Genomic DNA, 14256 nt, shown 5'->3' with positions numbered 1-14256 from the left:
ACCCCCCCCCCCCCCCACACCTTCCTCACCTCCTGCTCACAGAGTGGATCTCTATCCTTTTGTGGCTTCTGACCAATATATTTAAATAAGGGATTTTCTTATTTTTGTTCCTCGCATGGAGTTCCGCTTTAATCTGCTTAGGTGGGGATCCGGCGGCACCTCGCTCTGGGTCTGGGGGTGTGAATTGGATGCGGCGCTCTCTCTCCTGCTTTGCTGACTCATTAGATGTTGTTGCAGTTCCTCTCCGGCGTGGACACGTGGTGCAAGATGTGCAACGACGGCGGTCTGCCCTCCGAGATGCAGGCACTGGAAATGGCCATCCATCATCATCAGACTCTGTACGAGGAGGTGACCCAGGCCTACACTGAGGTGAGTGACCCCCCGTGTGTCTGTACAATGAGATCAGTGGGACACATAGACAGGAGATCCGTACCGGTGGGCGACCCCCCCCCTCCCCATCCTGGGCCGACGTCAGCTCCTCACTATTCTGTACATGTCACTGTATACATTGTATAAACCTGGATTCTGTCCTGTACCCAGTATTATCAGTGTGGATCCGGAGCGGCCATGCTGGCTTTACCCCCATCCTGAAAGTGTCAAATCCAACAAAAACGCCAAACCCAACGGGGAACCAAAATGCTTTACAGCTCCCCTCCCCCCTGGTATGAATGGAACTACTTATACTAGATAAAGTATACGGACCCTTTCACACGGCGTTCGTTTTTTTTCATCGGTTCAGTCACGTCCAAGAAAGTTCGGATCAGTTTACATCAGTTTTTCATCAGTTTACATTTGTTTTTGCTCGTTTACCTCAGTTTACATCCGTTTTTCGTCTTTTTGTCCGATTACATCCTTTTTTGTGTCCGTTTACATCCATTTTTGTCTGTTTTACATCTGTTTTTTGTCCATTTACATCAGTTTACATCCGGTTTTTCGTCTTTTTACATCAGTTTTGGTCTGTTTACATCAGTTTACATCCGGTTTTTGTCTTTTTGTCGATTCCATCAGTTTACATCCATTTTTGTCCGATTACATCCCTTTTTTGTCTGTTTACATCATTTTTTTTGTCTTTTTAAATCCCTTTTTTTGTCTTTTTACATCAGTTTTGGTCCATTTACATCAGTTTACATCCATTTCTAGTCCTTTTGTCGTTTCCATCAGTTTACATCCATTTTTCATCTGTTTTTCATCTGTTTTTGTCAGTTTACATCAGTTTCTGTCCGTTTACATCAGGTTTTATCCGTTTTCATCTGTTTTGGTCTGTTTACATCAGTTTTGGTCTGTTTATATCAGTTTACATCCGTTTTTCATCTTTTTGTCCAATTACATCAGTTTACATCCATTTTTGTCTGATTACATCCATTTTTTTGTCTGTTTCATCAGTGTTTTTGTCTTTTCATATCCCTTTTTTCGTCTTTTTACATCAGTTTTGGTCCATTTACATCAGTTTACATCCATTTTTTGTCCTTTTGTCCGTTTACACCAGTTTACATCTGTTTTTCATATGTTTTTGTCTGTTTATCAGTTTACATCTGTTTTTTTTGTCTTTTTACATCCCATTTAAATCTTTTTACATCAGTTTTGGTCCAATTACATCAGTTTACATCTGTTTTTCGTCTGTTTTGTCCATTTACATCCTTTTTTTGTCCATTGACATCTGTTTTTGTCCGATTACATCCATTGTTGTCCACTGACATCCGGTTTAGTTCGTTTACATCCGTTTTTCACCCATTTCACCCATTTCGTCCATTTACATCCGTTTACATCAGTTTTTTGTCCATTTACATCAGTTTACATAATTTTTTGTCCATTTACATCCGTTTTTGTCCATTTACATCCGTTTTGGTCAGTTTACATAAATTTTTCACCCGTTTTGTCCGTTTACATCCGTTTTTTGTCCATTTACATCAGTTTACGTCTGTTTGTCACTTTACATTCATTTTTCATCCATTTTTAATGGAAGAGAAATAGAATTTTTTTTAAAAAAAAATGGATGTTAACAAATGCGTACATTAACGTTTTTGTGGTGTGAACCGGCCCTGAACTAATTAATTTTGAAGTCCCAGCGCCTCTTTTGTTAGTCCCCCATTTTTAGTCTTCTTTTTCCCCCTCTGGAGCACAATCTCACTTCCAGGCCGCTGTGCAGCAACAAAGAATAATTATTGAAGACCTAAGAGCGCCCCCTATTGCTCCCACTGGTATCGTCCTCTCGTTGTGATTGGTGCCCCCATCTGGTCCTATGTCTCCTCTCCCTACAGGTCAGTCAGGACGGGAAGGCTTTGCTGGATGTGTTGCAGCGTCCGCTCAGCCCCGGCAACTCGGAGTCGCTCACAGCCACCGCCAACTACTCCAAGGCTGTCCACCAGGTCCTGGACGTGGTCCACGAAGTCCTACATCACCAGCGCCGCCTGGAAAGTATATGGCAGCACCGCAAGGTCCGGCTACACCAGCGGCTACAGCTCTGCGTCTTTCAGCAGGACGTGCAGCAGGTGAGGTCGGGGAGCCGCTCATGAGGAATCCACTTTTTTGGGGAACTATTATGTTTAACAGCACAAAAGCGCCCCCTCCTGGTGAAATGCCAGACGAGGCAGGGAGACCACGGATGGGACTTTGTATGTGCCACAGAGAAATCACCAAAAAATGATAAAATCCTCCATTTTTATTCCATGGAGATAAAAACAGTAACATTCACTGTATCCGCTCTCCCCGGACCCGGCATTCACTATATCGGTCTCCCCGGACCCGGCATTCACTATATCCGCTCTCCCCGGACCCCGCATTCACTATATCCGCTCTCCCCGGACCCGGCATTCACTATATCCGGTCTCCCCGGACCCGGCATTCACTATATCCGCTCTCCCCGGACCCGGCATTCACTATATCCGCTCTCCCCGGACCCCGCATTCACTATATCCGGTCTCCCCGGACCCCGCATTCACTATATCCGGTCTCCCCGGACCCGGCATTCACTATATCCGCTCTCCCTGGACCCGCATTCACTGTATCCGCTCTCCCCGGACCCGGCATTCACTATATCCGGTCTCCCCGGACCCGGCATTCACTGTATCCGCTCTCCCCGGACCCCGCATTCACTATATCCGCTCTCCCCGGACCCCGCATTCACTATATCCGGTCTCCCCGGACCCGGCATTCACTATATCCGCTCTCCCTGGACCCGCATTCACTGTATCCGCTCTCCCCGGACCCCGCATTCACTATATCCGCTCTCCCCGGACCCCGCATTCACTATATCCGCTGTCCCCGGACCCCGCATTCACTATGTCCGCTCTCCCCGGACCCCGCATTCACTATATCCGCTCTCCCCGGACCCCGCATTCACTATATCCGCTCTCCCCGGACCCCGCATTCACTATATCCGCTCTCCCCGTTTCCCGCATTCACTATATTCTGTTTTCTTTGACGTCATCCTCCCGCGCGCCCCCTCCCGCCGAGCGGCGAGTAGACGGTGACAGTGATTTTGATGCATGGTCCTGGCAGAAGAAAAAGCCCTTTTCCTGGATTTGTCAGCGTATTGATCCCGGTCCGCCGAGTCCTCTCTGCCAGCATCAGATGGATATATTTAGGCTGCGGCGATGGCAGCGGCGCTCTGTTGCGTGCTGATTTGGAACTGTCAGCAGTTGTGTCATGAAGATCGCCTTCGCCGGGCAGCGGAGATTATGTGCCGCCATGTGGATTTGCAGTTTTTCATTTGTGGCAGTTTTGAGGCTTTTCCTGGGGGGGGGGGGCGGCAGCTGAAGCCTCACAAAGCCGGGGGCCCTCCAGATGTACCGAAACTACAAGTCCCAGCATGTCGGTGGTGCCTTGTGCTGGTCACACTGAGACACGTTTGTTTTAAATGAGAACAGTTCAAGATAATCCATTGAAGGACTTTAGAGCCACTCAGGATCTGCTCCCTGTACTTCATGCATATGAGCTCTCTGTGGACTACAGAACACCTCCCCTCTTACAGAGAAGAGGGGAGGTGGAGGGGTTCTATAGTCCTGTACTAGGGAGACAACACTTCTCCAGGAAGTGTGTTACTGGCAGCATGAGAATTAAAAGGAGAAATATACCAAAGCGCTGTACACAGGAACCCCAGAACACCCCCATTTGTGCTGCACACATCTATAGTGCTGACATATACCATAGCAATGTACAGAGGGAGCACCTCTATCTGTACTACACACATCCATAGTGCCCACATATACCATACTGCTGTACAGAGGGACGTGGATAGATTAGGGGAGGTGGAGACATTAGAGTGTAAGCTCCTCTGGTGACTGTCTCAGTGTTCTCTGTACAGCGCTGCGGTATATGTCAGAGCTATATACTGTATAATAATAATAGTGTGTGACTGTGGGGGAGGGGACATTAGAGTGTAAGCTCCTCAGTACAGAGACTGATGTGACTGTGGGGGAGGGGACATTAGAGTGTAAGCTCCTCAGTACAGAGTCTGATGGGACTGTGGGGGAGGGGACATTAGAGTGTAAGCTCCTCTGGTACAGAGACTGATGGGACTGTGGGGGAGGGGACATTAGAGCGTAAGCTCCTCTGGTACAGAGACTGATGGGACTGTGGGGGGAGGGGACATTAGAGCGTAAGCTCCTCTGGTACAGAGACTGATGGGACTGTGGGGGAGGGGACATTAGAGCGTAAGCTCCTCTGTACAGAGACTGATGGGACTGTGGGGGAGGGGACATTAGAGCGTAAGCTCCTCTGGTACAGAGACTGATGTGACTGTGGGGGAGGGGACATTAGAGCGTAAGCTCCTCAGTACAGAGTCTGATGGGACTGTGGGGGAGGGGACATTAGAGCGTCAGCTCCTCTGGTACAGAGACTGATGTGACTGTGAGGGAGGGGACATTAGAGTGTAAGCTCCTCTGGTACAGAGACTGATGGGACTGTGGGGGAGGGGACATTAGAGCGTAAGCTCCTCTGTACAGAGACTGATGTGACTGTGGGGGAGGGGACATTAGAGCGTAAGCTCCTCTGTACAGAGACTGATGTGACTGTGGGGGAGGGGACATTAGAGCGTAAGCTCCTCTGGTACAGAGACTGATGGGACTGTGGGGGAGGGGACATTAGAGCGTAAGCTCCTCTGGTACAGAGACTGATGGGACTGTGGGGGAGGGGACATTAGAGCGTAAGCTCCTCTGGTACAGAGACTGATGGGACTGTGGGGGAGGGGACATTAGAGCGTAAGCTCCTCTGGTACAGAGACTGATGGGACTGTGGGGGAGGGGACATTAGAGCGTAAGCTCCTCTGGTACAGAGACTGATGGGACTGTGGGGGAGGGGACATTAGAGTGTAAGCTCCTCTGGTACAGAGACTGATGGGACTGTGGGGGAGGAGACATTAGAGCGTAAGCTCCTCTGGTACAGAGACTGATGGGACTGTGGGGGAGGGGACATTAGAGTGTAAGCTCCTCTGGTATAGAGACTGATGGGACTGTGGGGGAGGGGACATTAGAGTGTAAGCTCCTCTGGTACAGAGACTGATGGGACTGTGGGGGAGGGGACATTAGAGCGTAAGCTCCTCTGGTACAGAGACTGATGGGACTGTGGGGGAGGGGACATTAGAGTGTAAGCTCCTCTGGTACAGAGACTGATGGGACTGTGGGGGAGGGGACATTAGAGCGTAAGCTCCTCTGGTACAGAGACTGATGGGACTGTGGGGGAGGGGACATTAGAGTGTAAGCTCCTCTGGTACAGAGACTGATGGGACTGGCTCAGTGTTCTCTGTACAGCGCTGTGGTATATGTCAGAGCTATATAAATGTATAATAATAATAGTGTGACTGTGGGGGAGGTGTAGATCAATCCTAGAAGACATATGACCGTGGGAAAGATGGACAGATACGTTTGTGTATCAGGAATATTCGATGTGTGTGACTCCACCTTACAGCGGGCAGTAGATCGGTATATGTTGGTGTCATTGATGCAGTTGTGAAGGATTCTGGGTAAGCTGTGCCCTCCGACATGCCGTGTGGAATTTTCGCCTTGCAGCTGCCGTGTTGTGTACAGAAGTAATTAGCGGCTCTGATCCCTGCGGGGACTTCACAGGGCCGGCACAATGTCCCCCATAAACCTCCCTGATTGTGGTGGTCCCAGATGAACAGGACTCTCTCCCCTCTTTATGGCCGCCCTGCCTCCGATGACTGATTAAGACGTCCTATCTCATCTGAGCCATTATCAGACGCAGCAGTAAAACACGGAGCCCTCAATGGGCCAGACGGAGAAAGACAAAGGCCCTCCTGAGGGCGCTGCCCCCCGCCTTTGTTCACCGAGACCCCCGGAGCCGGCCTGAGCTGCTGAGCTTCCTATCTCCTCGGAGCAGATGTGACTGGCGCTCGTGGCGTCTCTTGTAAAACAACCACAGAAAGTAATTATTCATCAGAACAGTCGGCACTTCCCAACCTGCGCCAATGGCGTGACAAACGCCCGCCGTACATGGCGCCATTCTTTCCAGTTCAAACATTTGTTTGTTTTTTAATCGATCCTTTGTACCCCACTGGGCTGCCGCTCACGTCTTCTGTTTTTTAATTCAAAGATCAGATTTAAAAAAAATAATAATTTAAATTAAGAGAATAAAATAATTTGTGCCGCAGAGAATACAATTGTAAGGTAAAGCTCCGCCACGTCTTCCCATTTGTACTGATTGCGTTTCCATTGGAGGAAACGGTTTTCTGCCGCAGTGACCCTATAACCTTTTATCCCTCCAGAATGTTGTCCTTTAATTGGGGGGGGAGGGGGAGTCCCGATGAAGGGCGGCCTTGGAAGTCCCTGAAAAGTGACGGCGTATATAAGGAAACAAACATTCCTTTTGGTTTCCCCAATAATTGGTGGAAACTTCCACTTCTCTTCTTTGTGGATTTTCATTTTATGTCCCTTCTAGTGGCCCCTTTGTGTGGTTTGTGTATTTCTATTGGTTGATCTAAGCCGGGGTCTCCAAACTTTTCAGTATGAGGGGCCTTGTATATTTTATACATATTCTCGGGGCGAAAAAAAATCAGTTTTTTTATGTAAGATGTCCGATGTAAGGGGGGAATCTGATGAGGACTCTGATCTGATGTACGGGGGAACTTCCATCAGTCTCCCCCACATCTGTGTCCCCATTATAGTCTTTGCCATATCTGTGTCCCCATCAGAATTTCCTCTGTGTCTATGTCCCCATTAGAGATTCTCAAATCCCCCACCCATCTGTGTCCCCATCAGAGTCTCCCCCTTATCTGTGTCCCCATCAGAGTCTCCCCCTTATCTGTGTCCCCATCAGAGTCTCCCCCTTATCTGTGTCCCCATCAGAGTCTCCCCCTTATCTGTGTCCCCATCAGAGTCTCCCCCTTATCTGTGTCCCCATCAGAGTCTCCCCCTTATCTGTGTCCCCATCAGAGTCTCCCCCTTATCTGTGTCCCCATCAGAGTCTCCCCCTTATCTGTGTCCCCATCAGAGTCTCCCCCTTATCTGTGTCCCCAATCAGAATCTCCCCCAACATCTGTGTCCCCAGTTAGTCTCCCCCTCATCTGTGTCCCCATTATAGTCTTTGGCACATCTGTGTCCCTATCAGAGTTTCCTCTGTGTCTATGTCCCCATTAGAGACTCCCCAATGCCCCACCCATCTGTGTCCCCATCAGAGTCACCCCCCCATCTGTGTCCCCGTCAGTCTTCCCCCTCATCTGTGTCCCCACCAGAGTCTCCCCCACATCTGTGTCCCCATTATAGTCTTTGGCACATCTGTGTCCCCATTAGAGTTTCCTTTGTGTCTATGTCCCCATTAGAGACTCCCCAATCCCCCACCCATCTGTGTCCCCGTCAATCTTCCCCCCATCTGTGTCCCCATTAGAGTCTCTCCCCCATCTGTGTCCCTACTAGAGTCCCCCCCCCCCCATCTGTGTCCCCACTAGAGTCCCCCCCCCCCCCCCATCTGTGTCCCCACTAGAGTCTCCCCCCCCCATCTGTGTCCCCACTAGAGTCTCCGCCCCCATCTGTGTCCCCACTAGAGTCTCCCCCCCATCTGTGTCCCCACTAGAGTCTCCCCCCCATCTGTGTCCCCACTAGAGTCTCCCCCCATCTGTGTCCCCACTAGAGTCTCCCCCCCATCTGTGTCCCCACTAGAGTCTCCCCCCCATCTGTGTCCCCACTAGAGTCTCCCCCCCCCATCTGTATAACCCACTAGAGCAGCAATGGGCAAACTACGGCCCGCGGGCCGTATACGGCCCGGCGGACCTTTTAATCCGGCCCGCGGAGCTAGGCTCCTCTCACAGTCCGCCCTGAAGACCGGTGTAGCATGAAAATCTGTCTCCTATGAGGATCTGTCCCCCCTCGACGTATCTGCACATGTGCCGGAGATCGCCGATCGGCTGCTAATGCCTGAAACTGGCACATGCGCAGATACGTCGAGGGGGACAGATCCTCATAGGAGACAGATTTTCATGCTACACCGGAACGGCGTGGGAACACAGCGAGAGGAACGCGCGGAGCAAAGGTAAGTGAATTGACACAGGGGGGACTTGGGGACCTAATATGGGGGATGAATTACTATAGGGGGGATGAATTACTATAGGGGGGATGAATTACTATAGGGGGGATGAATTACTATATGGGGGATGAATTACTATATGGGGGATGAATTACTATAGGGGGGATGAATTACTATAGGGGGATGAATTACTATATGGGGGATGAATTACTATAGGGGGGATGAATTACTATAGGGGGATGAATTACTATGGGGGATGAATTACTATGGGGGATGAATTACTATAGGGGGGATGAATTACTATATGGGGGATGAATTACTATATGGGGGATGAATTACTATGCTTACTATGGGGGATGAATTACTATGGGGGATGAATTACTATATGGGGGATGAATTACTATAGGGGGGATGAATTACTATGGGGGAATATTACTATACTTACTATGGATGACACATACACATCATTCATCTACTCTTGGTCCGGTCCCCGGGTCCAATATATGAACCCATTGCGGCCCTCAAGTCAAAAAGTTTGCCCACCCCTGCACTAGAGTCTCCCCCCCCATCTGTGTCCCCACTAGAGTCTCCCCCCATCTGTGTCCCCACTAGAGTCTCCCCCCCATCTATGTCCCCACTAGAGTCCTCCCCCCCATCTGTGTCCCCAGTAGAGTCCTCCCCCCCCCCCATCTGTGTCCCCAGTAGATTCACCCCCCCATCTGTGTCCCCAGTAGAGTCTCCCCCCCCCATCTGTGTCCCCACTAGAGTCTCCCCAAATAAAGTCTCTGCCATATGTGTCCCCATCGGTCTCCCCCACATCTGTTTCTCCATCGGTCTCCCCCACATCTGTTTTTCCATCGGTCTCCCCCACATCTGTTTTTCCATCGGTCTCCCCCACATCTGTTTTTCCATCGGTCTCCCCCACATCTGTTTCTCCATCGGTCTCCCCCACATCTGTTTCTCCATCGGTCTCCCCCACATCTGTTTCTCCATCGGTCTCCCCACATCTGTTTCTCCATTGGTCTCCCCCACATCTGTTTCTCCATTGGTCTCCCCCACATCTGTTTCTCCATCGGTCTCCCCCACATCTGTTTCTCCATCGGTCTCCCCCACATCTGTTTCTCCATCGGTCTCCCCCACATCTGTTTCTCCATCGGTCTCCCCCACATCTGTTTCTCCATCGGTCTCCCCCACATCTGTTTCTCCATCGGTCTCCCCCACATCTGTTTCTCCATCGGTCTCCCCCACATCTGTTTCTCCATCGGTCTCCCCCACATCTGTTTCTCCATCGGTCTCCCCCACATCTGTGTCCCCCACATTTGTGTCCCCATCAGGGTCTCCTCCCACATTTGTGTCCCCATCAGGGTCTCCCCCCACATTTGTGTCTCCATCAGGGTCTCCCCCACATTTGTGTTTCCATCAGGGTCTCCCCCACATTTGTGTCTCCATCAGGGTCTCCCCCACATTTGTGTCTCCATCAGGGTCTCCCCCACATTTGTGTTTCCATCAGGGTCTCCCCCACATTTGTGTTTCCATCAGGGTCTCCCCCACATTTGTGTTTCCATCAGGGTCTCCCCCACATTTGCGTTTCCATCAGGGTCTCCCCCACATTTGCGTTTCCATCAGGGTCTCCCCCACATTTGCGTCTCCATCAGGGTCTCCCTCCCACATTTGCGTCTCCATCAGGGTCTCCCCCCCACATTTGCGTCTCCATCAGGGTCTCCCCCCCACATTTGCGTCTCCATCAGGGCCCCCCCCCCACATTTGCGTCTCCATCAGGGCCCCCCCCCCACATTTGCGTCTCCATCAGGGTCTCCCCCCACGATTGCGTCTCCACCAGGGTCTCCCCCCACATTTGCGTCTCCACCAGGGTCTCCCCCCACATTTGCGTCTCCACCAGGGTCTCCCCCCACATTTGCGTCTCCACCAGGGTCTCCCCCCACATTTGCGTCTCCACCAGGGTCTCCCCCCACATTTGCGTCTCCACCAGGGTCTCCCCCCACATTTGCGTCTCCACCAGGGTCTCCCCCCACATTTGCGTCTCCACCAGGGTCTCCCCCCACATTTGCGTCTCCACCAGGGTCTCCCCCCACATTTGCGTCTCCACCAGGGTCTCCCCCCACATTTGCGTCTCCACCAGGGTCTCCCCCCACATTTGCGTCTCCACCAGGGTCTCCCCCCACATTTGCGTCTCCACCAGGGTCTCCCCCCACATTTGCGTCTCCACCAGGGTCTCCCCCCACATTTGCGTCTCCACCAGGGTCTCCCCCCACATTTGCGTCTCCACCAGGGTCTCCCCCCACATTTGTGTCTCCACCAGGGTCTCCCCCCACATTTGCGTCTCCACCAGGGTCTCCCCCCACATTTGTGTCTCCACCAGGGTCTCCCCCCACATTTGTGTCTCCACCAGGGTCTCCCCCCACATTTGTGTCTCCACCAGGGTCTCCCCCCACATTTGTGTCTCCACCAGGATCTCCCTCCACATTTGTGTCTCCACCAGGGTCTCCCCCCACATCTGTGTCCCCATCAGTCTCTCTGCACTTCTATGTCAAGCACACATTAGTGCTGCACCTCCTACTGTCCACTCTGCTGTTTCACATGCATGCTGTAAGTGGAAGGGACACAGATTTAAACAGCAGGTGGGGGCCGTGAGGTGCTTCACTAAACACATCATTGGTTGCCAGGATGCTGGCGGCCTTAGCAACCAACTCACAGCACAGAGGGTGGGCTTTGTCGGCAGGTTGCAAGGACTTGCCCTACATACTGCTGGCGGGTGATGCGTTGGCGACAATGCAGTGAGTCTGGGGACCGTAGCTGCGGGCCGGATAAAATGTACTAGGGCAGTGATGGCGAACCCGTGGCACGCGTGCCACAGCCGGCACGCCGAGCCTTATCTGTGGGCACGCCAGGAGAATCCAGCGGCGCGCTGTCTTCCCGGCTGTAGTGTGCGTGACAGCCGGGTCCCAAGTGCGCATGCACAAGAAGCAGTGCTCCTTGTGAATGGTAAGGCGGTACCTGGGGCACATGACAGATCCCAGAAGCCGCCGGACCAATCACAAAGCGCAGCGCTTCTCGCGCATGCGCACTGGGCATCCGGCTGTCCGACGAGCGCCCACACTACAGAAGCCGGGAAGACAGCGAGCGGCTGGATCGAGGAACAGGTAAGATGAAAAAAAAAAAACTCTGCGGAAGTAAGAGCGGGTACCTGTCAAATTCAGGTACCCGCTCCCCCTCCCTCCCCAAAGGTCTCTGGTCATCCCCGTGCTGTGTCCCCAGTCTCTGGTCATCCCCGTGCTGTGTCCCCAGTCTCTGGTCATCCCCGTGCTGTGTCCCCAGTCTCTGGTCATCCCCGTGCTGTGTCCCCAGTCTCTGGTCATCCCTGTGCTGTGTCCCCAGTCTCTGGTCATCTCCTGTACTGTGTCCGCAGTCTCTGGTCATCCCTGTACTGTGTCCGCAGTCTCTGGTCATCCCTGTACTGTGTCCGCAGTCTCTGGTCATCCCTGTACTGTGTCCGCAGTCTCTGGTCATCCCTGTACTGTCCACAGTTCTGGTCATCCCTGTACTGTGTCCGCAGTCTCTGGTCATCCCCTGTACTGTGTCCGCAGTCTCTGGTCATCTCCTGTACTATGTCCGCAGTCTCTGGTCATCCCTGTACTGTGTCTGCAGTCTCTGGTCATCTCCTGTATTGTGTCTGCAGTCTCTGGTCATCTCCTGTACTATGTCCGCAGTCTCTGGTCATCTCCTGTACTGTCCACAGTTCTGGTCATCCCTGTACTATGTCTGCAGTCTCTGGTCATCTCCTGTACTATGTCCGCAGTCTCTGGTCATCTCCTGTACTATGTCCGCAGTCTCTGGTCATCTCCTGTACTGTCCACAGTTCTGGTCATCTCCTGTACTATGTCTGCAGTCTCTGGTCATCTCCTGTACTGTGTCTGCAGTCTCTGGTCATCCCTGTACTGTGTCTGCAGTCCCTGGTCATCCCTGTACTATGTCCGCAGTCTCTGGTCATCCCTGTACTGTGTCCGCAGTCTCTGGTCATCCCTGTACTGTGTCCGCAGTCTCTGGTCATCCCTGTACTGTTAATTAGTTTGCACTACTGTACGAGTTGTTTTTTCTAAACCAAAAGCTCGATATTCAGGTTTCATTGCAGTGTTGGCACTTTGAAAGAAATAAGTTGGTTTTGGGTTGCAGTTTGGGCACTCGGGCTCAAAAAGGTTCGCCATCACTGTACTAGGGGGACGAGTGTGGTCCACAGGCTGGGTTTTGGAGGCCCCTGATCTAGATGGACTTTTTCAGCCTATCTATGTAACTATACAAAGTAACACTGAAAGATAAAAAACAAACTATGTAACTATTTGGAGATGACTAGCCAGAGATATTAGAGCTCATTCACAAGTGCTTTGCTGTTTGACGAGCGATCTTCATCCATCACCTCCCAGCTGCAACCCCCCCAAAACAATCTCCAGCCTGTGAGCTGCTTTAGAGGAGGACCATCGCTGCTCGCAGGTCGGAGGAACATAGTCATCTTTTTTTGTGTCATCGTTATGTATAAACTTTTATATTCTCATATGAACGAAAAAAAACGAAACACAAATTTCAGCAGTTCAAACACCCCCCCTTCATCCATTATTTACATTGTATCCCTACAGCAATGTCTAGTTTTATTGTGGACCCGATGAGGGGGAGGTATTTGAACCTCCAAAACCTGTTGGAGTTTTTCTACTGAATATCTAATAAAATATCACCTTGGACTCTTTGACCTGTGTGTGGCGCTCTCGCTACTTCTTCTGACTTTGGAGGAATGGGTTGTGGTTGGGTTGGTGGTGTTGGAACTCAGGAGACATTTTGTCAGTCAGTGATCTGTGTGTGTCTGGGCCGTAATACAGCTTGTACCCGCTACAGAACAGGACATGTATAGTGAGATCCGATGAATATTTCATGTTCAGATTCATTATGAATAATAGAAAGATAAAACAGAGGGATGACATGGAGAAAGAAGTACACCTCCGGTGGGAGTCCACGACGTTCCCACGTGTGACGCGGGGAAGAACGTTCATGAAGGGTTTGTTATCCAAATTATTTATTTATTGGAGGTCCATTAGTTGGGTATATATTTACTCCGCCATGTGTGTATCCGTCTACTCCTCATGAGGAAGGACAGCAGGAATGGGAACAGGACGGTTTATAATATGGGGAATAGGCATGTGTGTCTATGTACAGTATATGGACCTCTGACCATCACATCTATATGAGCTTGCTGGATCCATGACCATTCATATGGAGTTACCCTCCTTTGTGACTTTAACAGCCTCCACTCTTCTGGGAAGACTTTCCACAAGATTGTGGAGGGTGTCTTTGGGAATTTGTGGCCAATTGTGAGGTCAGTACTGATATTGGATGAGAAGACCTGGCTCACATGTTGGGTGCTAAAAAAAAAAAACTGGCTCAAAATCTGCTTTCTAATGCACCCCAAAGGTGTCTAGTAGGGTTGAGGTCAGGGATCTGTGCAGGACACTCAGGTTCCTCCACACCAAACTGGTCACCCATGTCTTTTTGGAGCTGGCTTTGTACACAGGGGACATTCATGGTGGAACAGAAAAGGGTCTTCACCAAACTGTTACCACAAGGTTGGAAGAGCACAATTGTCTACAATGTTTTTGTATGATGGTGTATTACCAGGACTCATCACTGGAGACACCTGAACTCCATCATTGGGAGAGGGAGGGGGTTCACATACTTTTGGCCATATAGGGCATCTTGTGTGATCAGTGACCAACAAGC

General features: G+C 51.0%; 1 protein-coding gene across 1 annotated transcript in view; it reads left to right on the top strand.

Annotated features, from left to right (window-relative positions):
- The first annotated feature begins 213 nt into the window (after positions 1-213).
- Positions 214-14256, top strand: part of LOC149436376 (kalirin) — a 162160-nt gene continuing 148117 nt past the window's right edge. The window contains exons 1-2 of the mRNA XM_089661685.1: positions 214-369; positions 2259-2489. Coding sequence (XP_089517811.1) covers positions 226-369; positions 2259-2489 — 375 coding nt within the window. The 5' untranslated portion in view covers positions 214-225. The remainder of the gene's footprint in view (positions 370-2258; positions 2490-14256) is intronic.

The sequence above is a fragment of the Staurois parvus genome, unplaced genomic scaffold (assembly GCF_062004578.1).
Source record: "Staurois parvus isolate SC_StPar_1 unplaced genomic scaffold, SC_StPar_1.0 ptg001366l, whole genome shotgun sequence".
In the NCBI taxonomy this organism is placed as follows: domain Eukaryota; kingdom Metazoa; phylum Chordata; class Amphibia; order Anura; family Ranidae; genus Staurois; species Staurois parvus.
The sequence above is the reverse complement of the archived record's forward strand: the minus strand, read 5'-3'. Positions and strand labels throughout refer to the sequence as shown.